At 42.6% G+C, this 23282-nt stretch overlaps 1 protein-coding gene across 1 annotated transcript in view; it reads left to right on the top strand.

The window, feature by feature from the left end:
- The window catches only part of ITPR3 (inositol 1,4,5-trisphosphate receptor type 3), a 2403054-nt gene that overhangs the window by 957666 nt on the left and 1422106 nt on the right, over positions 1-23282 (top strand). Inside the window, exon 8 of the mRNA XM_044076491.1 lies at positions 11624-11770. Within this exon, the coding sequence (XP_043932426.1) occupies positions 11624-11770 (147 nt within the window). The remainder of the gene's footprint in view (positions 1-11623; positions 11771-23282) is intronic.

Raw genomic sequence — 23282 nt, 5'->3', positions numbered from 1 at the left:
TATGAACACCTCCAGGACTGCATGGATCAGGCAATCCCAAATAAAACCAAGACTCTTTCCACAAAGGGCAAACGTCCAGTCTGGTGGACCCCAGCCATTAACAAACTTTACAATAAGAGGAGAAAGCTATTACATGATAGAACAAAATCCATAAAAGGGAAGTCACCCCTGATCATTATTAGTAAAAAATACGAGCACTCATAAAATCAACTAAGGCCAATTTTGAGAGAAAAATTGCCATGGATTCAAAGGACAATCATAAGGCCTTTTTCAGCTATGTTAGGAACCTGGGTGGAAACTCACAGATATGCTCAGAATTAGTCCAAAATGATACAAAAATCACTGAACCCACAGACATTGCCAACATACTGGCAGACAGGTTCAGTGCAAACTTCACCCCTCTCCCCTAAAGGAGAGATAACTATCCCAGCCGAGTGTAGCCTCCCGGACATCTCAAATGCGCAGGTGAAAGCTGCTCTCTAAAGCTAAAACACAGCATCAATGGGACCGGATGGTGTCCCCGGCTGTGTGCTACACGAGCTAAATGAGGAATTAAACCCGCACATAAGGCAGCTGTTTAATCTCAGCCTTACCACAGGATACGTGCCCAAGGAGTGGCGTCACGGCAACTGTGGTCCCACTCCACAAAGGTGGCGCTCACGGACCCTGGTAATTACCCCCATAAGCTTAACAAGTCTAGTCTGCAAAGCTATGGAGAGGATCATAATGGAGCTCATAAACAAAGATATAGGGGACTTGCAGACATTGGACCCGACCCAGTTTGGCTTTGTCAAGGGAAGATCATGCCTTTTGAACTTGGTCGACTTCTTGAAATAGTCACCAAGGCCATTGATGAGGGAAAGGCAGTCCATACAGCCTACCTTGACCTTGCAAAGGCTTTCGACACAATACCCCACTCGGGTATTGTAGAAAAACTTACCAGCTTAAATGTAAACCCATATGTCACAAGATGGGTTGCAAACTGGCTTAAGGACAGAACCCACAGGGTTAGAGTTGCTGGCGCTGTGTCAGACTCCAAGCCGGTCACAAGTGGTGTCCCACAGGGCTCGGTCCTTGGCCCCTATTGTTTGGCATCTACTTCTCAGAAGTACAGGCCAACATGGGAGGACTTTGGCTGACAAAGTTTGCAGATGACTGCAAACTGGGCGCCATAGTGGAAAGTGCATCGGACACTGATATCCTTCAGAAGGGACTCACGGAAACAGATAGCTGGTGCCAGAGCCATGGCCTGAAGTTAAACGCCAAAAATGTATAGTCATACCCTTCGGGAAAAACAAGGTAACCCCAAGCTACCATATAGGTGGCAATCCACTAAGCACAGAAGAGGTTATCAGGGACCTGGGGACCCAGGTTGACAGTGGCCTTTCTTTTGACACTCACATTGCTAAAGTGGTTAGAAAGACCTTCTACATTGCCCACCTGATCATGAAGGGATTCACATCCAGATCTAGTGAGGTCATTGTTCCCCTGTACTCTTCACTTATCAGACCAATGATCGAGTACAATGCCCCATTCGGGATGTATCTCACCCGACATCTGCAGCAATTGGAGAGACCCCAAAAGTTCCTCACCAAAAGGATAAAGGGACTCCAAAATCTGTCATATGCTGCCAGATTGAAGAAACTCCAGCTCTATTCAGTCGCATACCGTCTGCTCAGAGGTGACATGTGCCTGACATACAAGGCCATGTCCAACCCAGAATTAATGGACATGCTCCACCTCAAAAAATCCAAATCCACCAAAACCACTAGAGCAAGTGACTTAAACCTTAGCACGGATATAAATAGGACGTGCTGGAGGGATAGATTTATCACTCAGAGACTCCCTATGCTGTGGAATAAAATCCCGGTCCATGTGAGGCAGAGCACCTCGCTGACTCTGTTCAAGAGAAATCTAGACCTGTGGATGGGAGATCGTAGGTTTACCCCGGGAATCATCTCTGGGTCACTGCTGGACAGAGGCACAACAAACTAATGGGCACAGTATTTTTTCATATAAGGGGTGGCGTAAGCCACAATAATTTGGGCTAGGCTTATAAATGCCTTAGGGCAGATAGCCTAGTATAAACCTATGAACCTATGAACCTATAAAATTAACAGCAGGAGATTTCAGTAGGGTATTACCTCAGCAAGAGCCTGCCTGGGTGTCCTGCAGCAGAAAGCGAAAAGGAGACTTTGAGTGGATTAAGTACCTCTGTTTTGCTTTTTATTGCTTGATACTGCTATTCGCATTGTTCTGACCACTTTTTTATTAACTTTGCTACTTATCTGAACTGTTTTTTTTTTTACCAAATTCTGTTTGCACTTTAAAGTATTCATTGTTTGTGTTTTTTTCATCTGTTTAACTGTAAAAGGCTACACACTTAAGCGTGATAGCTTATTTTCTGTGTTAAAAGTGTTTATTTGCTTTTTTTTACTTAAATTTTGAAAACAAAAAAAAAATCCTATCCCCATACTTGTTTTCTGCCTTTCTAGATCTGGTAAAGTCTGGTTTTCAGAGTTTGCTGAATTCTGGGCTGTTTGTAAGTTCCTGTGTTGCCGAGACCTTTCTAAGATAGAGGGAAGCTTCTCTGTTCATCAGTGAGAGTGGTGAGCTTTGGAACAGCCTATCTGTTGCTGGAGGAGTGGTTTCAACCCAGAAACTGTAGTTTTATTGGCATTTTTGGGCTATTTCTATCCCTTTCATCTTTCTGCTTAAAAACCTGTGTTTGCGTGGTTTTGTGCATTGTGCAGCACCGCTTAGCTAGGATTAAACTATTTCCAGTGCCATAAAGTCTCCTCTTCAGTTTTTCCCTTGGAACTAGCGAGATTCTTAGTTTTAACACTTTAATTTGCTTCCTCGTGCTCAGAACTAGTTCAGAACCTGTTGTAAGCACTATATAATTTATAAACTAATACAATACTTAACTTTCCTCATTACCTAGAGAAAAACAGTTTTTGTACTTATCTTCCTCATTTGATTAGAGGAAAACAGCTCTTCTACTTACTTTCCTCACTTGTCTAGAGGTAAATAGTGTCTATTCAGGGTTGTCCAAGGGACAGCTCCCGGTGATCTCTTCTGTCTACCTGATGAATCTGGGCATCTTGGTGCAATGTAGCAATTGCCTCATGTACACCGACAACCCTCTCCTCCTACCACCCAACACTACAACCTGTGATAGATGCATTTATCTAGCCAAACTGGAGGCAAAGTCCTCTCAACCCAAGACTGAAGTTGTCAGTTAGGAGGAGAAGGCAAACACCCACTCCACACCACACACACCACATAGTCCCAGTACATCTACACCACCCAGACCCACACATAGATGCACAAAATAATTTGAGGAGGCTCTCAATAAGAATCTACCCAAACAACAGAGACCTCCAAAGCAGAAATGCAATTAACCTCCAGCCCTCACCACAGCCCAAAAGACACACAACACACAGACTCAGTGTGCCACTCAACCACTGCCCATAAGGCAAAACTACATACCAAACACATTGGTCAAAGGTGACTCAGGCACACTGATGTTCCACTCACCAGAATAGACAAGGAGAAGGTTACCGTTAGCTGTCGGGTGCCAAGATCCACCACATAAGCCACACACTCAGGTCACTCCACAACAAGTACAAATATGACTCAGTCATTGTCCATGTTGGTGTAAATGACCTGAGATGCACCTCCCTGGATTACATGAAAAGAGACATGGAGAAGCTCTCTGATCTTGTAATCCTGGCAGGTATGACCCTATGCCTGAGTTGCATCCTACCTTCACCCAGAATGATACCGCAATACAAGGACAAAATTATTGACTTCAACAATTGGCTAAACGTCTGGTGTCATTCAAAGGGGATCCAGTATTTGTCTGCCTGGGACGATATGTTTGACAGGACACGATCTTTTGCCAGACATGGCCTGCACCTGTCGACCCTGGGATTCTGGATGCTGGCTAAGGCTCTTGCCACCCCCATAGTGTCTTTTTTAGGCAAAGCTCAAAAAACAAAACCACCACCGTAATTGATATCGGCAAGCAATAACTGATGGTAATGCTACTCAACACTAGAAGTCTAAACCTCAAAATGCACTCACTGGAGGCACTCCTTAAAATGGAGAATATCGATATCTGTGCAGTGACTGAAACCTGGTTCAAAGCACCGTTCAATGCACCAGAGAGCACCCCTGCATTACTTGGATATAGCTCATACCATACCTTTCGGCCATCAAACCAGGACCGGAACACCAAGAGCAGAGGTGTGTCCGTATTCATTAAGGACAACCACACCTCCAGGCTAGTTGCCCAACATAATTCATCCAAAATTATACAAGTGCAACTACAATCCATATTGTAACTTGCTACAGATCCCCCACCATGCCCCAGGATTCCCACTTCTCTTTTCTTGACATTATAGAGAATATCAGGGTCCAACCAAACACCCTAATATTGGGAGATTTCAACTACCCCACCATTAACTGGGAAAACTATGCGTGTACTATCTCATTTCCTCAACATTTCCTAGAATTCATAAACTCCAATGCCCTGGATCAAATTGTCCACACCCCTACCAGGGGCAAAAATATCCTAGACCTAGTACTTACCAGCATGAGTGACAGGTGCTCCATCCCTGAATTCAGCTCCTCATTGGTCAGATCCGGCTATAAACTAATCACCCAAGATATCCACATGCTTCCCCCACCCCACCCCCACTAAGAAAACCACTGTAAAAACCTTCTCCAAAGCCAACTTCGTGCTACTTAAGGCAGACGTAGCCAATTTCACAATACCCATGCAGATGGACAGTACAGTTACCACTGCTGAATCTTATACAAACGCACACTATAAGCACCTACACGGGTGCATGGATCATGCCATCCCTAATAGAACCAAGACGCAGTCTTCTTAAAAAAGGAAACCAATCTGGTGGTCCTCTGCTATTAACAAACTCTACAACAGAAGGAAGAAACTGTTGCAAAAGAGAATAAAAACCCACGAGTGGAGGAGCTCCCTGGTCATCCTCAGCAGGAAGCTGAGATCTCTCATAAAATTCTCAAAAGCGAACGATGAAAATAAGATTTCCACTGACTCTAAGGACAGCCACAAAGCATTTTACAGCTATGTCAAGAATTTCAATGGCAACACCCAGATTTGCTCAGAGCTACAGCACAATGGCACAAAATTCACTGAACCAACTGATATTGCCAACATCATCGACTTCTTTGAAACAGTCAGCAGGGCTGTGGACGAGGGTAAAGCAGTTCACACAGTCTATCTTGACCTTGCCAAGGCTTTCGACATCATCCCCCATTCTAATATCATAAATAAACTCACCAAGCTGGGTATAAATTTGTACGTCACAAGATGTATCACTAACTGGCTCACAGACAGAACCCATGGTGTAAAATGGCGGACTCCAAATCCGACTCTAAACCTGTGACAAGTGGAGTATCACAGGGTTCAGTCTTGGGTCCCCTCCTGTTTGGGATCTACTTCTCTGAAGTACAGGCCAACACAGAGGGCCTCTGGCTGACAAACTGGGTGCCATAGTTGAGTCCCCAAACAATGTGGACATCCTGCAAAAGGGCCTCACTGAGACTGATGCCTGGTGTCAGAGCCTTGGCCTCAAGTTCAACGCCAAAAAATGCATTGTCATCCCCTTTGGTAAAAACCCTGTACCCATGGACTACAACATAGGTGGCAGCCCACTTAACACCGAAGGCATGATAAGAGAGCTCGGGACTCTAGTGGACAGTAGCCTCTCCTTTGACAATCACATCACCACAGTTTTCAGGAAATCCTTCTACATAGCACATCTCATCATGAAAGGCTCTCATCCAGGAAAATAAAGTCATTGTCCCCCCTCTACTCAGCTCTCATCAGACCCATTATAGAGTACAATGCTGCATTTGGAATGTACCTTGCAAGGCATCTGTAGGACCTTGAAAGGCCACAAAAATACCTCACAAAGAGGATTATGAGACTCAAACAGTTACTCTATGCTGACCGCCTCAAAAAACTTTACTCTGTAGCATATCGCCTATGCCGAGGTGATCTCTGCTTAACATACAAAGCTATGTCAAACCCTGAGCTGCTGGCCATGCTACACCTAAAGAAATCCCAATCCCTCAGAGCCACACGCTCTAGGGACCTAAACCTCATCACCACAATTAACAGAACATGCTGGAGGGATAGATTCCTGTCCCAGAGACTTCCCATACTCTGGAACAAACTACCTATCTATGTCAAGCAGAGTTCGTCACTAGCATTCTTCAATAAAAATCTTGATGAGTGGTTAGGCAATAGGAAATTCACCCCGGGCATCACATTGGTGGCCCTGCTAGACAGGGGCGCAGGTAAATAGCATCCAGGGGTGGTGAAAGCCAAGGAAAATTGTTGGCTAGGCTTACATAGGCCCTAGGGCCAATAGCTTAGTATCTACCTATGAACCTTTTTATTCGATTCATAATTCAGTGTTATGAGAAATATTTAAAGTACATAATATAAGTGAAAAAATAAAAAAGTTTGAATTACAGCATATAAGTATAATATAGTCAAAGCATTGATAAACGGGTAGTTTAGTGAAGATACACAACTTGAGAAAGGAATTAGACAAGGTTGTAATTTGAGTAGTGTACTGTTTGTGTTAGTAATAAGCATGATCTGCATACAAATAAATAGAAGCATGGGATTGATGAGGTCTACTTCAGATGAATGAATAAAGATGCCAATTATGCTATCATACACAGACAATATTGTTAATATTAATAAAGATGAGGTTTGCATGAGTAAGGTGATAAAATATTTACGAGAAACTATTAAAGTAGTAGGGTTTTTAATAAATAAAGAAAAAAGTCAAGGACTGGGATCTAAAAATATGATCAGAGGAATCAAATTTAATATGACTAAAATAAAAATTCTTGGAATATGATTTGGAAAACAATACATTATAGAAAGAAAAACTACAGGAAATGAAAAATATGTGTTTATTTTGGAAATCGTTTAGATTGTCTTTTCATTAAAAAGTATATTTAATTAACAATATTTTGTTAGCAAAAACTGAGTATCTAGCAAGGGTTTTAGTTTGCCTTTGACTTTAGAAAAAGTGTATAATATTATTTTTAACTTGATTTGGGGTTCTAGGTTGAATCCAGTTAAAAGGAAGATATTATATGTACAAAAAGAGAAGGATGGCATAGGATTAAGAAATACGATAGTATACAGTGCATCCTTGAATTTATTTAAAGCAATGAAATGCATAAAATATAATGATGGTTCGATTCTAACTCAGATATTAAGTGTGAAATATAAAATGGAATGGTTTAATTTATTAACTCAAAAAGAAGTTGGGTTTGTTGTAACAAAGAAGTAGATAATTATCAAGCTAGAATCATGTTATGGAAAAAGGATGTCAGAATGACTGAAATTGGAAGAAAAGTATGTTATACTAACATTATGGAAGAGTATTTTCAGCTGTGTCTGGGGATAAGGGCTACATAAAGAAATAAGGAGTGTGATACAAGCAAGAATAATACGAAGTAAAGAAATGATAGAGGGCCAAGATTTTCTATGGAGACTGACAATACAGAAATTACCAATGAAGGCAAATATGCCTTATAAAAGTAAAAAAGATAGGATGTGTATGTATTGTGGATGATTTGAAACTGCTGAGCATGTGTTTTTGGGATATAAAAGATTTAAAAGATTATGGAACTGTATGAAGGGATTTAAAGAAGTAAGCAGTATAAATATGAACATAATATAATTTGGATATTACAAGACAAAAAGTAGAAATTATGTCAAGAAAATTGATAGAAAACTGTTTTGTATTATATGGATAATTTGCAATCAAAGGTAGAAATTATGTTTAACCAAAAATGGGACTTCGCTATGATGATAAAAAAAATAAGGTTTTGGTTGTGGAAGTTAGAGTGGGGGTCAGAAAGCAAAAAAAGAATACTATATCTGTGACAGAAAAAATATGATAGAAAAATATATTATAGATAATGTGTATAACGCAAATATTGTAACTATGTAAATAAGTATGTATATTTTAATAAAGAATCCCTACTGATTATCACAGACAGCATTACAGTAATGTGGTACCTAAACAAGTGTGTGTGTGTGTGGGGGGGGGGGGTACCAGGTCATATCCTCTGTGCTGGCCTGCAGTGATAGCTTTGGAGTTAGCTAGTCTTTCACTTTCCAGGCATCTTACATACCGCTAGAGCAAAATACAGTTGCAGACAAGTTGAGCAGGTCCTGAACAAACCATTAATCCAGATGTGGGGAGCACCTCAGGTAGATCTGTTGGCCTACTTTCAAAACAGACAGCCAAATAAATTATTTTCCTTACAGGCACGCCTGGATAACAGACGCTTTATCATCCCTGTGGTCAGGGATCTTCGTATATGCATCTCTACCCTTTCCAATAATTTCAGGTAATTCTAAAGCTTCAGAAAGACTCTCCAAAAATCATTGTGGCCCCGGAAAAATTAGTTCTCCCTTCTTTATGGAATTAGACAATGGTTATTATCACAAGCTTCCTCACAGACTGGAACTACTCACACAACATGGGGAGTTTGCTGCACCCGATGTCAAGCAACTTCAGCTGACTACCTAGATGATTCAAATTTGATACCTTTTAGGCACTTTTTTCATATGGACATGCAGCAGGTACTGAAGAAGGCAAAAAAGCTTGCTACTAGAAAATCCTGTATTGACAAGTGGAAGAGATTTTCTAGTTGGTGCCTCACCAATAACCGGGACCCCATCAGGAATTTTGTACCACTGCTGTTGAAATATTTGTGAGAGTTACTATCCTCTGACCTCTAATATTTGGGTGCATGTCAAAGTATCAAACAGCCACATTGTTGAACTTATCATCTCATCAACAGTACAGGCCATTGAACCATTTTACTGAGAACGTATTATGGTAAGGATCAGGAAATTTGCCCTTTCCCCCACTGTAGTGCGATCTCGGAGTTGGTATATATATATATATATATATATATATATATATATATATATATATATATATATATACATATACATATACATATACATTTAGCAAGGACTGTTAGGGTTTGGTGGACTGAATTGTCGATGAGATGACAGTCAACAATGTGGCCTTTTGATCATTTCAGATAGACCCCTAATATTCTACTGTAAAGGTTAAATTTGTCACCATTTCAGAATGCCTGCTCAAGAATCCGCTTCTTTCCTCTTCAGTTCCTAAAGAGTTTTACACCTGAGACTGCTTCATCAATAGGTTCCTCCTTGTGAAACTTGATCTAGAAAATGGGATACATAGAGTGAATGAAATTGCTACAGGTTATTAGAGTGGCCTCCTCATGACGGCCTACTGTTATGGGAAGTAATTACACAACTATACATTCTTCTGACATCATAGGATCACTTTGAAAAGTTATTAAGTAAGGAGGTAAGAAATCATAAATGTACAGACTGCAGGTAGAAGAAATAATAGGATTAAACTAAACTAAGCAAACTGAATGTCATCTATGAAAATGAACTATTGAGGCATTTTAAGATTATGTTCTGTTGGTATAGTTTCTGTTATCTTAGTATTTTCCATTCAACAGATGAAGGAGCAAATGGGTAAAGGCTGATTTCTAGAATTTGTCAGGGTTTTACAAAGTGCATACTGCTCTAAGCACATGGTAAATGTCATCTGGTAGTGGTGCTGCAGTAGCGTTGTCGCCTCACAGTAAGACGCTGTCCGGTTCGATTCTCAGCTAGAGCGTCTTCTACGTGGAGACATGCGTGAATGGGTGTACCTTCATTGAAGGTTGTGCATCAGGCCTGGCAAGCCGGTACGTAAAAATCAACTGCCAATCATTAGCGGACCAGAATTCTGCTGTGGCGACCCCTAACCGGGAAAAGCCGAAAGACGCAAACAAGCAAACAAAAGTGGGCATGGCACTGAAAGTAACAGGGTTTTTTTCTGCTGAGTATAGACTCACTTGCACCATTATGTCATGTAGATGATATTACAGAAACAGCTTATCATAGTAAATGTGCTTTGTTGTGTTTTCCAGTTTGAAATGAATTATGCAGATGCTGCTTAAAACATTTGAAATGAATAAAAAAAACAAATAAAGATCATTACACTACAAATGTACAAAATTAGATCACAGGTAGGCGTTTCTGATACTTTATGCCTACTTCTTTAATACATTACCTTCAAATTTGTCTTGGAGAAAAAGGTGAAGATTTAGTTCCTTCATAAAACTCAAGTATGTGCCTTTGATGAATTTGGACAGGAACAAAATTTTGGAACCGCAGTAGTAGAATTTGTTCTTTACAGATACTTAGATACTTGGTTTAGCAGAAGCCACATCTTTCTGCTTTTGCTCTTGCAGTACATTATTATGCTGTGAAATATATTTCATAAATTCCCTAAACTAGCTGCTCACAGGAAAATAAAAGTGTGATATATCTGTTGTTTGACTGTAGTTAATAACCTAATGTGTTTTAAAAAACAAACAATAAGTCATATGTGAACATTTTCTTGATATTTTCGTTGTGTGAGGATTTTCTTCCAGAGGCACCAAGTTGTCTTGGCTCGAAGCAGTACTTAAAAACAGTAGCTACAGTACAGAAGTGTCTGCTGTGGTACAGATTTCTGTACTGTAGCTACTGTTTTAGGCAGTGTCTGCTGTGGTACAGATTGTTTAAAACAGTAGGTACAGTACAGAAGTGTCTGCTGTGGTACAGATTTCTGTACTAGGCAGTATCTGCGGTGGTACAGATTGTTTAGAACAGTAGGTACAGTACAGAAGTGTCTGGTGTGGTACAGATTGTTTAAAACAATAGCTACAGTACAGAAGTGTCTGCTGTGGTACAGATTGTTTAAAACAGTAGCTACAGTACAGAAGTGTCTGCTGTGGTACAGATTGCTTAAAACAGTAGCTACAGTACAGAAGTGTCTGCTGTGGTACAGATTGTTTAAAACAATAGCTACAGTACAGAAGTGTCTGCTGTGGAACAGATTGTTTAAAACAGTAGCTACAGTACAGAAGTGTCTGGTGTGGTACAGATTGTTTAAAACAGTAGCTACAGTACAGAAGTATCTGCTGTGGTACAGATTGTTTAAAACAATAGCTACAGTACAGAAGTGTCTGCTGTGGTACGGATTGTTTAAAACAGTAGCTACAGTACAGAAGTGTCTGCTGTGGTACAGATTGTTTAAAACAATAACTACAGTACATAAGTGCTGTGGTACAGATTGTTTAAAACAATAGCTACAGTGCAAGTGTCTGCTGTGGTACAGATTGTCTAAAACAGTAGCTACAGTACAGAAGTGTCTGCTGTGGTACAGATTGTTTAAAACAGTAGCTACGGTACAGAAGTGTCTGCTGTGGTACAGATTGTTTAAAACAGTAGCTACAGTACAGAAGTGTCTGCTATGAAACAGATCTCTGTACTGTAGCTACTGTTTTAAGCAGTGTCTGCTGTTGTACAGATTGTTTAAAACAATAGCTACAGTACAGAAGCATCTGCTATGGGTCAGACTGAAACAGTAGCTACAGTATACAAATGCTTTTTGTGGTAGTAGCCAGGCACTCTAGCCCAGCTGAATAATTTCATGATTTGTTCTCCTTCACTTAGGGTGATGTGGTCCGTTTGTTCCATGCAGAGCAGGAGAAGTTCCTCACCTGTGACGAATACAAATCAAACCTTCATGTTTTCTTGCGGACAACACTTCGGCAGTCAGCTACTTCAGCAACCAGTTCCAATGCACTCTGGGAAATTGAGGTAAGTGCATGTGATGAGGCTGCAAGGTCATGGAGAAAGACCTGATTTCAGAAACACAACCTGCACTAGCAGTTCTGTTGCTTCTGTTGCTGTATAGTATTCAATTGTTGCAAGTTGATTTTTTTGTATTATTTTAATTTAATTCAGTTGTAATTTCTGTGGACTTTTTGTTTGCTTGTTTTTTTTAAGTACTGATGTATGACAGGTTTTCAGACTTTTTCTGCAAGTGTGAAAACTAGTAGGATATCTGGTGGCATCACAGACAGGCTGCTAACAGCATGGATTTATAATGTATTGTTACGTACAAATTATTTTCACAGAAGGCTCCAGCGCTGATTAGATGGTTTCTCTTAAGTTTTATGGGCTACAGTATACAAAAGTGGTTAAGTGTTATTTCCTTTGTAAACATCTTTACTTTGATTCAGTAATATTTGCTCAAGTCTTCTATTTTATTCTATCAGCAGTGCTGTGGTGTCTGCCATGTAGAGTGCTTATGCAGCTAAGTCTGCTGACACTACAAGGACACCTGTATGCGAACAAATAACCTGGTTTCAAAGCACCCACTGTGGAGGTTTTTCTTTTAAAGTTAGGAAGGTAATATCATTCCAGGCTAACATTGCAACCCAGCCCATTTAAAACTAGGTTTGGTTTATGCAGTTTGCATGCAAGTCTGAAGACCAAAGGATGTATTAAGAAATGCTTAGCACTTCTGCAAAATGCCAAGAACCACCATCTGGTGTGTTTTTAGTATCACTAGTTGAAAGGAATGTGCCTGAATCTGAATTTCAAATACACGTTAGGTGCAAATTCATGAATCTGAGATGCATGTCTAGCCACATTCTCTTCAACTAGTGAAAAAAAACATACTGCATTGATGTGATTAGTGTTTCACACAAACACTAAGCATTTCTAAATACCTACTGTAATGGCTTGAACCGATGTGATCAAGATCAGCACCTTGAAATATCATGACTATGAGGTTCACAAGTCAAGCATTCAGTGGCCTAATTTTAATTTTAAATGCCCATAAAAGAGTGAAGTCATTACAGCTGTGCAGGTTGGGAGCATAGTGCTATCACCTCTTGAAATTATTACTATACCAAAACTGCACAGCCAGTAACATGGTTCATAAATACTACATTTACAGCATGTTCTCTGACACAGCAGATAATTGTATGCCAAGCATCATAATGTTTGGCATCTTGAGTCTTGCAGTTGTGAAATTGTGAGTCAATGATCTCAACCGATTTGGCTTCAGGTAGTTGGTTGTTAATATTTTGTACAGATCCGGTTTAGGCTTGGGTCTTAATAGAATTAATTTTTTTCTGGATGAGACAAATAGATTCTTCATGGAGGCATTTAGGCTCTGTTAGCACCTACTGATTGGGGAAGGAACTTAATTATTCTAAATAAAAATGAAAAAAAAGAGTAAAACCAGATGAAGATACATCTAGAAAAAGTGAAGCAAAACAGCTGTAAGAAATGGATAATAAAAGTGATACAGTGGTATGCATTGTAGTGCATTGGTCTTTTTGGGAGACTTGGAAGATGATGTTTTAACTCCATCTCTAGCCTCTGGACTGAGAGAAAAAGTTAACTATCACAGGACAAAGTTTCTCGACAAGTGAGGACTGCCTCTCTCAAAAAGTGACATTAAGGTTACATAAGGGTACCAAGAATGATGAACGGATGGGTGCCTATGATGAGCTCTGTGAAAATCACAGTGTTAGGTTAATTATTTTGATATGTACCTTTTCACATTTCTTAACCTGTCAGGAGAGCCTTTTTAACCTTACAACATCATCACAAACTATTGAATTTAGAGCAGACTTTCTCAATATGCACTTACTCACAAGGGCATAGCACCAGACTCCACTTTTTGTTGAAGGAATCACTTTTGTGGATGGTAGAACTCTGGGTGAAAGGGAGCCCTTAGGTTGATGCCAGATTTGTGCTATGGCTGAGAAGACAAAGAGGAAATCTGAAGAATTTCATCAATCTCTGAAGAGAATAGGAGGCTCAGTGTTAGTATCCAGAGTAGATGTATGACCTGTCTGAAAAAGAGACAGGTGTAGTGCAGGTGGAGTGTGAGGAAGTGGGGATGGGGTGTCCTCTTATGTGTAGAATAGGAAGCTCAGTGTTAGTATCCAGAGTAGATGTATGACCTGTCTGAAAAAGAGACAGGTGTAGTGCAGGTGGAGTGTGAGGAAGTGGGGACGGGATGTCCTCTTATGTGTAGAATAGGAAGCTCAGTGTTAGTATCCAGAGGAGATGTATGACCTGTCTGAAAAAGAGTCAGGTGCAATGCAGGTGGAGTGTGAGGAAGTGGGGACTGGGTGTCCTCTTATGTGCAGAATAGGAAGCTCACTGTTAGTATCCAGAGGAGATGTATGACCTGTCTGAAAAAGAGACAGGTGCAGTGTAGATGGAGTGTGAGGAAGTGGGGACAGGGTGTCCTGTTATGTATAGAATATGTTGTAACATCTTCTGAGGTACTGCTTATTCAGGGTTGAGTTAGGTTACATTACATGGAGTGGGTCAATAATTAGTTTAACAATTTGTGAAGACCTTACGCTTTGGCTAAACTGAGGACTGGGTCCATTTCCAGTGATGCAAACATTACAGTACTGTAATGATGTGCATCTGTTTGGCAGAACAACCAGGATTCTAGATGACAGGTCTAAATGTTTCATTATCAGGTATTCAAAGTAGCCAAGTAGAAGGGTCAGAAAAGCATCAGGGAAATGCCAGCCCGTCATGGGAAACATCAGAGTAGTTATGGATCTGAACTCCTGGGAATAAGATCAGGGAAAGATCTGTGGCAAGAGGGGTCAAACAAAAGAAAAATGGAAGGTAATTAGTATAATGTCCCTCGTTCTAGGCAAAAAGCTGCTTGAACTAGATTGTTCTGTCTGTGGTGTAGAGGGATAAAGCTCTGACTACAGGCCGAATGTCTCTTAACATTACAGGCAGGGGAAATGGGAGTGCCCATCCTTAGAGGGGGAGAGTGCATTGTCAAGGCATAAAAGAGTAATTGATCTCCATGGTAGAAACTAGGGAGGAAACAGTGCATACTGCTGCCTGTGGATGGTCTGGACAGCTGGTAGACAGCCCCTTGTGGAAGTGAGAGGTATAGCAGCACAAATGCACATTGCATGTCCCACTGACATGGTGTTATTCAGGCATGTGCAAGAGGCTGTGAAATAAAGTAAAACACACCTTGTTGGTGGTGTGGTGCTACTTCAGGGGCTTCAAACTCCGCACCCGCTTCAAACTTCAAGATTAGATAGTCTGGGAACATTACATAGTTTGATAGACCTAGTGGTTGAAGAGAGGCACTGGGAGAGCAGCTGATAGTCAACTGTAGATAGCCAAAAATATGAAGAAAAAGCTTCTTGAATTGATGACTTTATTTAAAAAAAAACAAAAAAAAACAATATTTTGGTATTTTGTCCGTAACAGAAATATGGCATCAAGAAAGCGGTAAAAGAGATGGAAATGTGCTTCATACAGGTCTACTACACACAATCAAAATTTCATTTGACTGAAATGCATTTGACTGAGACCATAGCATCAAAAATTCAAAATACTGAAAACTCACTTGACTGAAACTTGTAAGACTGAAACCTTAACAATGCTAAATTTCAACATACTAAATTGTAAACTATAGACATGCACACATACAACACCAATGACTAACCCTTTCCAGAACTTAAAAACTACTTACGTACCCTCTTAAACGAAACTGGACAATATAAAACCAAACTAGGTGGGGGGGCTACGCCCCCAGACCCCTATCAACTATATATACTAACTCCATGATCGCACTACAGTGGGTAAAAGGGCATATACCTTTTACTTACCTTTCAGTAGTCTACACACTGCCACTACTATGTTGAAATTTAGCATTGTTAAGGTTTCAATCTTATGAGCTTCAGTCAAGTGAGTTTTCAGTGTTTTGAATTTTCGATGTTATGGTCTCAGTCAAACAAATGTCAGTCAAATGAAATTTTGATCATGTGTAGTAGACCCGCTTTATACATAGTTTATAGGTGTTACAGGAAGGATATATAAGAATAGGCTTTTATAAGGAAAGCAGTTTAGGCAACAGAGTAGCAGAACAAATGAGAGCAAAAGAAGATGAAGTACCCTCTGGGTCACACTGAAGAGCAGAAAAAGCAGCGCATACTACACAGAGTTTATATACACAGATATTCTCCTCCTGGAATGAAGAAAGACAAGAAAGTGACAGATGATATCCGTAGACTTGTAAAGAGGAATATATTAATCTTGTACTTGGGTATCCCCTGCAGTGGTTTACTTGTTGAAATTTCTTGTCTTGCAGTCACCATCTTGGATTTTTTTCGATTCCTTTCTTATGCCTGGTAGTGCTACCACATCACACCCACCGGATGCCATGAGACTGCATGCCAGAACACCACTGGTGCTTGCCATGAGACTGTATGCCAGGCTAGAAAAGTGTGCCAAGCCACAGTTTCTGCCAGCTCATCTCTGACATCTTATAGTTTAGATAAAATAAAAAAAACGAACAACAGAAACATTCACAATTTAATCATAAAACCAAATAAGAATACAAAGCTTTCAGGTTTCCCCTTCATCAGTGCATAACCATTAATGAATTAAAACCATTTAAATATATAACATGTTAAGTTGTCAATCTCGCCTTCATTCTTGCTTGATGGGTTCGGAGCCGATCCCTCGGCTCCGACTCGGCACTTGCTAAGCTCGAGAGTCACTTTTACCAGCTCGAGGCAGCCCCATATCCCATGATGCAAGGCGGTAAGTACCCAGATCTCGTTTGCCGCTTCGCTTATGAGGTCCTCCTTTTACCAGCTCCTGGTAAGTGATTCACTTTACTAATATTCAAGCCCCTTTTTGTTAAAAAAAACTCTTTATTATTAGTTATAAGTTAGTTATTTAGTTTTCCTGACAGAAAATCCCTGTCTCCTTTAATATTTTTTAGTCAAATTTTACCCATCCCATCCCCTCCCTGTTAGGGTATGTGTGTGTTTATTTTTAGGAATACCTTTTGGTATTTTCTTTAATTTAAGTTTTTTGACTGGTGTGTGTGTGTGTTTTAAGCACCATGTCAAAGGAGAGGGTCTCAGGTTTTAAGAAGTGTGACTCGTGCTGTCAGAAGATGTCTCTGACAGACGGTCACACTTCTTGCCTGTATTGCCTGGGGCCTCTTCACCTGCAGGACTCCTGTGCTATTTGTCATTCCTTCAGCCAGAGAGTCCTGCAGGAAAACATAATAAACTGATTCTTAGGGGCCTTCTTAAGCCGGAGGGCTCTCCGGCTAAGTCGGCTCCGTCAAAATCAGTTAAATCTTCAAGGCCCAGGCTTCTGTCTCTAAGCCTGCGGCCTCGGCTCCGACTTCGTTCGAGTCGAGATCGGCTCCGGCTGGAGCCGATTCTGGCTTAACAAAGCCTTCGGCACCGATGGCTATCGGTGCCGAATCTGTATCGACCGCCGTGTCGGCTCCGATCGGTTCCGACACCCATGTGGCACAGGCATCGGTGTCGGCTCCGATCGGCTCCCACACCGTTACTTTGGTGGCTGTATCGGCTCCGGCTGGCGCCGATACATCGAGGTTTCCTGTCGGCTCCGAGGTCGGCTCCGACAGGATCTATGGTATCGGCTCCGATGGCTCGTTCCAGGAAGAGGTCGAGGTCTCCTTCCTTGGAGCCGATACTTTCGGCTCCGGCTTCACCTCTTCTATCGGGCGGAGCCATCGGAGCCGATCTTCAAGGTCATCCAGATTGTCAGATCATGACCTAGAGAGTGGTCAGTAGATTACTTAAGTCACAGGTACTGGCCCAAATGTTACATAGTCCGTCTCAACAGGCGACTGTTGGTCCACACCCGTTACAGTTCCTCCTTCAACTCTACCCCAGAGCTTGGAGTTGGAGTCTTCGGGAATGGTTACTGCTACGGCTGGAGGATGGATACCCCCTTCTGTTCCTTCAGCCTCTACTCTTATCTCCTCTTCGAGACCTTCCTTAGAGGGATTCGTGGTCGGGCTTCCATGGTCTCCTCCGAGGGGTGAGTGGCATCGGACCCTTGTCCGAACCGCTCTTCCCTTGGAGCCTCGGCCTTGGTGAGCTCGGCTCCGACATCTGCCTCGGAGACTTCCCTTCGGTGGTCCCTGGAGTTCCTAGCTCTTGGCGGGTTCTCTTGGACCTGCCTGGGAGGAGCATTCGAGGTGATGAAGAGTGTACTGGCCACTGGTATCAGTCAGCAGTCTGTTCCGTAGCTCCTCCCTCTATAGTACCTGTTGACATCTCTGCCACTTCTCTTGCTAAGGACCCAGAGATCCTCCGCCTCAGGTTTCCCCATTGGGAATTTCCCCTCTTCCGAGGATTCTCCTGATGTTTCGGGAGATCCTCCTAGGAAGAGGACTTGTAAGAGGAAGCATGTAGACTCCCGAGTCTGTCACTTGGATACTGACTTTGATGAGTCAGAGGGATCCCTAGATCCCCTCTGAGGATGTCTCCTTCTCAGACATCCTAGAACTCCTGAAACAGAGGGAAACTGGCCCACCAACAGTCCCTCTGAGGATGAGTCAGTATACCTAGAGGCGTTTGGATCTCGGCCCTCCACCTCCTGGGTGTCTCCGCCTTCGACCCCTTATGCAGGTTATTGCACGAAGGCGTGGGCAGCTCCTGACTCTGTAGAGCCAGTCCCTAGGAGGCCTTCAAAATTTATCACTGCCCGTGTGACAAACAATTCCTTACTAAGGGTGTCCCGCTGATGCCATGGTGGTGGCTGCGGCCACCAAAAGGAACTTGCAGATCCTTCCGTGCCCGTCCATCCTCCTAATAAGGACTCTAGGACCATGGATAGATGCGGTGGCGGATGTTTTCCTCAGCGACCTTTGCTATCGTTAAGCTGAATTACCTTTGTCACTTCACCAGACTCCAGAGGGATATCCTTAAGGAGCTGGGTGAAGTAGTTCAGGATCCTACAGCTGCAGGGGCTCAAGAAAAATTGCTTCGCAGCTAGGAACCCTCAATTCCATTGCAAACTCCTCCATGCGGCTAATATCTTATGCTGCGGATGGGCGAGTAGAGCCGCAGGTACAGGTGTGGCTCTTAGGCGCCAAGCCTGGATGCGGCTATGTGATTTTATGGATCCCTTTAAGGCGTCCTTCACAAATTCTCCCTTTGATGGGTCAGCTTTGTTTGGCCCTCAGGTGAAGGAAACCTTGACCAGGTGCGAACAGGACGGCAAGACTCTTTCTGCTGTTGGAGTCCGTTTTCCACCCCTTCTAGGCCTTATCCCAAAGGACAGAAAGGTGGGAAAATGTGGTTCCGTAAATCCCAAGGAGTCACGCCCGGATTCATGTGGTCAGTTTACCCTAGAGGCAGAGGGGTAACAACAACAGGCGCTCTAGAGGCAAAGGGGGTCCGAAGAACCAGGGGAACAGGGAGCCTCTCTCTGATAAGCCCTTTCAGCATCCCTGAGGTGTTGCCCGGCTGTCCCTCCTTGGAGGCAGTCGGGGGAAGATTATCACTGTACCCAGAAGCCTGGCATTCCCTCACTCAAGACAGATGGGTACAGTCGATCATATCCAAGGGTTACATAATTCCTTTCGAGGAAAGTCCCTTCCCCTCAAGTTCCCTTCCAGATGTACCACCCGGTCTAAGGGAGATTGCAGAGTCAGAAATCTCAAAACTACTGCAAAAAAGAGCCATTCAGCCAGTTACAATAGACCATTCAGAGCCGGAATCTACTCAAGGTTCTTTTTGGTCCCCAAAAAGACGGGAGACTGGAGACCAATATTGGATCTCAGCAGACTCAACAAGTCTGTCAGGAAGACAAGATTCGGAATGGTCACTCTTCAGTCAATTCTGCCCTTCTTACAGAAGGACAACTGGATGTGCTCAATAGATCTTCAGGATGCGTACTATCACATCAAAATTCACAGGCGCTCCAGGAGATTTCTCCGCTTCGGCTGGGGTCCAGTCATTTCAGTTCAGAGCCCTGCCCTTTGGTCTCACTACAGCCCCAGAGTGTTCACCAAATGCATGGCAGTGGTCACGGCTCACCTGAGGCGTCAAGGATTCCAGGTGTTTCCGTATCTCGACGACTGGCTCCTGTCAGCCACCACCAGGCATCAGCTTATACAAGCCAGGGATTACACAATAGACCTTTGTTCTCATTTGGGCATCTCAATCAACTTGAAAAGTCATCATTATCCCCTGCCAGTCTATTACCTTCATAGGCGCAAACTTAAACACTGTTCGGATGTCAGCTACCCTTACAGAACAAAGAGTTTCAGACATTCAGAGTCATGTCAGGATCATTCTGGCCAGCAAGAAAGTACAGGCCAGAATGGTTCTAAAGGTATTAGGTCTCATGGCTGCGGCCATTACTCTTCTTCCCTGGCTCGATTCTACATGCGCCTTCTTCAGTGGATGCTGTTCACACAATGGTCATACCAGCAACTTCCAATCGTCACCAGATTCTGGTGACACAGACATGCAAAGAGCATCTTGCTTGGTGGATCACATCGCCTCAGGTTCACCAAGGCAGGTACTTTGTACCCCCATCCCTGATAGCCACTGTCACCACGGATGCCTCCCTGATCGGGTGGGGGTCATTATCAGGGCAGGATGGTTCATGGGGCGTGGCAGCCGTTCGAGTACCATCTGCACATAAATGTCCTGGAGATGAGAGCAGTGCTTTTAACGTTGCAAGCCCTCATCGACTTTCTTCCCGTAGGGACAATTGCAGTCCACACAGACAACATGTCTGTAGTTTGTTATATCAACAAACTAGGCGGTACCAAGTCCTACCCCTTGTGTCGAAGCGCTCAGACTATGGCAATGGGCGATCTCCTCTCACCGGTTTCTGGTAGCAACGCATATCCCTGGGAAAACCAACATTGTAGCGGACAGATTGAGCAGAGCTATCCTCATGCCTCACGAGTGGTCTCTCAAGCAATCTATAGCGGAAGAGATTTTTCTGGAATGGGGTCGTCCATGTTGCGATCTTTTTGCTACTCCCCAAAACAGCAAATGCCCAGACTTCTTCAGCCTCTTCCCTCTATCAGGCCATCCCCAGAGACGCTCTGACCCAGGATTGGCCCCAGGGACTTCTTTATGCCTTCCCTCCATTTCCTCTGATCCCTCAGGTGATCCAGAAAGCTACCGTTTTGAGAGCCAAATTGATTCTCATTGCCCCTTACTGGCCTCGACAAGTTTGGTTCCCGTTCCTCCATCATCACCTTTTGGTGCAGCCGTGGCATCTGGACCCAGTGCCAGATCTTCTGATTCACCAATCGGGTCAGCTGCACCGGTCAATCCCTTCTCTCAACCTCACAGCATGGTTGCTCCACTTCCTTCCTTAGCCAGGCTTCCTTTGATCTCTAGCAGTTAGAGACATCATAGTAACCGCTAAAATCCTCTACCAGGAGGATTTATACAAGCAAATGGAAGCGTTTCTCTTATTGGGCTAAGGCCCAAAATATTGATCCTTTACTGCCCTGTTCAGGCAGTCCTGGACTCCTTAGGAGAGATTTTGCATGCAGGCTCCTCTACTTCCACAGTCAGAGTTCAATTGGCTGCTGTTTCCAATTTTCATGTCGGGATAGCAGTTCATAAGAATATGTCCCATAGGCTCTGCAGGGCCTTGTTGAAAGGAATTTTCCTACTAAAGCCTCCAATCAGGAATCCTCCTCCTCAGTGGGATCTAAATTTAGTGCTGACATCCTTGATTCTTCCCCTTGAGCCAGCTGTTTCTTGTTCCCTGAAATATCTTTCTTGGAAAACTTTATTCCTAGTGGCTATTACATCTGCCAGGAGGGTGTCTGAACTTCATGCTCTTCGGTTCGACCCCCTATTTGGTTTTCACAAAGACAGAGTATCTTTGAGAACTAATCCAACCTTTTTACCTAAGGTCGCTTCTCAGAACAATCTGAATCAATCCATTGATCTCCCTGTATTTTTCCTAACTATTCAGATAGAGCTGAACAAAAGCTACATTATCTTGATGTCCACCGTCAACTTAGATATTATTTGAACAGAACAAAAAATTTAGAAAATCTGATCAACTTTTTGTTTCCTATGCGGATAATAAAAAGGCCTTCCTGTTTCTAAAGTGACCTTGTCCAGATGGCTTTCTTGGTCATCTCTGAAATTTATCGCTCAGGGGAAAACAGCTGTGCTCAAAACCTAAAGCACATTCAACTAGGAGCTTAGCTACTTCTACAGCCTTTCAAGCTAGACTTCCTTTGGACACTATTTGTGCAGCGGCCACTTGGGCTACTCCTCACACTTTTGTTTCCCATTACAAATTGGACTTGGCCTCCAGGGACAGAGCCAGTTTTGGCTCTACAGTCCTCAAGAGTTTGTTCCATTGAGCCACCCAGGATAGAGGTGCTAGGGGCGGTCCCATCAAGCAAGAATGAAGGCGAGATTGACAACTTAACATTAAGAAGTTATGTACCTACCATAACGTTCCATGTTAGTTGTCTTCTCTCGCCTTCTTTCTTGCGACCCTCCCTCCTTCTCCCTGGCCTGGACAGACCTTGTATAAGAAACTGTTATGCTGAAGACCATTCAGACCTGGTCCTTCTTCCATCTGTAAGTTTTCTTTCTTCCTTTGGGAAGTATTTTATGCTTGGTGCTATTGCCCTTTGTCAGCAAACGAGATCTGGGTACTTACCGCCTTGCATCATGGGATATGGGGCTGCCTCGAGCTGGTAAAAGTGACTCTCGAGCTTAGCAAGTGCCGAGTCGGAGCCGAGGGATCGGCTCCGAACCCATCAAGCAAGAAAGAAGGCGAGAGAAGACAACTAACATGGAACGTTATGGTAGGTACATAACTTCTTAATCTGACACAGCCAACCAATTGACATAAAACTTCTATTAGACTATCAATACATTTTTTTTAATAACATTTTTTTAATGTCGATTGGTTGGCTGTGTCAGATGTTATGTATTTAAATGTTTTTTGTAATTTTGTGTATTCTTATTTGGTTTTATGATTAAATTGTGAACGTTTTTGTTATTCGTTTTTTTTTTTATTCACGTTTGTATTGAACACAGTTTGTTGCAGTATTCTTCTTTTTATCTTGATCTTATGGTTTAGATCTCAGGCCTGACGTGCAGGGTTGAAAAACATTCTCATATTCAATGCCTAAAAAGTCTGATCCATCAAAATGATAATTTGGCCATCAAATTTTTAAAAGAACCCACATTTGTACAGTCTGTACTGCTTGGGGAAAGAGAAACTTCCATATATACCAGTGTTTCAATCTACTACACACCTACCTTATGTTTTGCAAGATGACAGCTGTTTACAGTGACCAGTGCAGGTAACAGAAGAAAGGTCCCTTACCCAGTCCAAGGCCACTGGCGAAGCACATTGAGAAGTGACAAATGTGGATTATCGACACTGCTCACACCCTCTTGGAGATGTCTGTCCTACAGAGGGTATCTTATGAGAAGGTGAACCATAACTCCCCAAAGCAAACTGGACAAGC

The sequence above is a fragment of the Protopterus annectens genome, chromosome 7.part0, assembly GCF_019279795.1.
Source record: "Protopterus annectens isolate FY-2018-M chromosome 7.part0, PAN1.0, whole genome shotgun sequence".
Classification (NCBI taxonomy): domain Eukaryota; kingdom Metazoa; phylum Chordata; order Ceratodontiformes; family Protopteridae; genus Protopterus; species Protopterus annectens.
The sequence above is the reverse complement of the archived record's forward strand: the minus strand, read 5'-3'. Positions and strand labels throughout refer to the sequence as shown.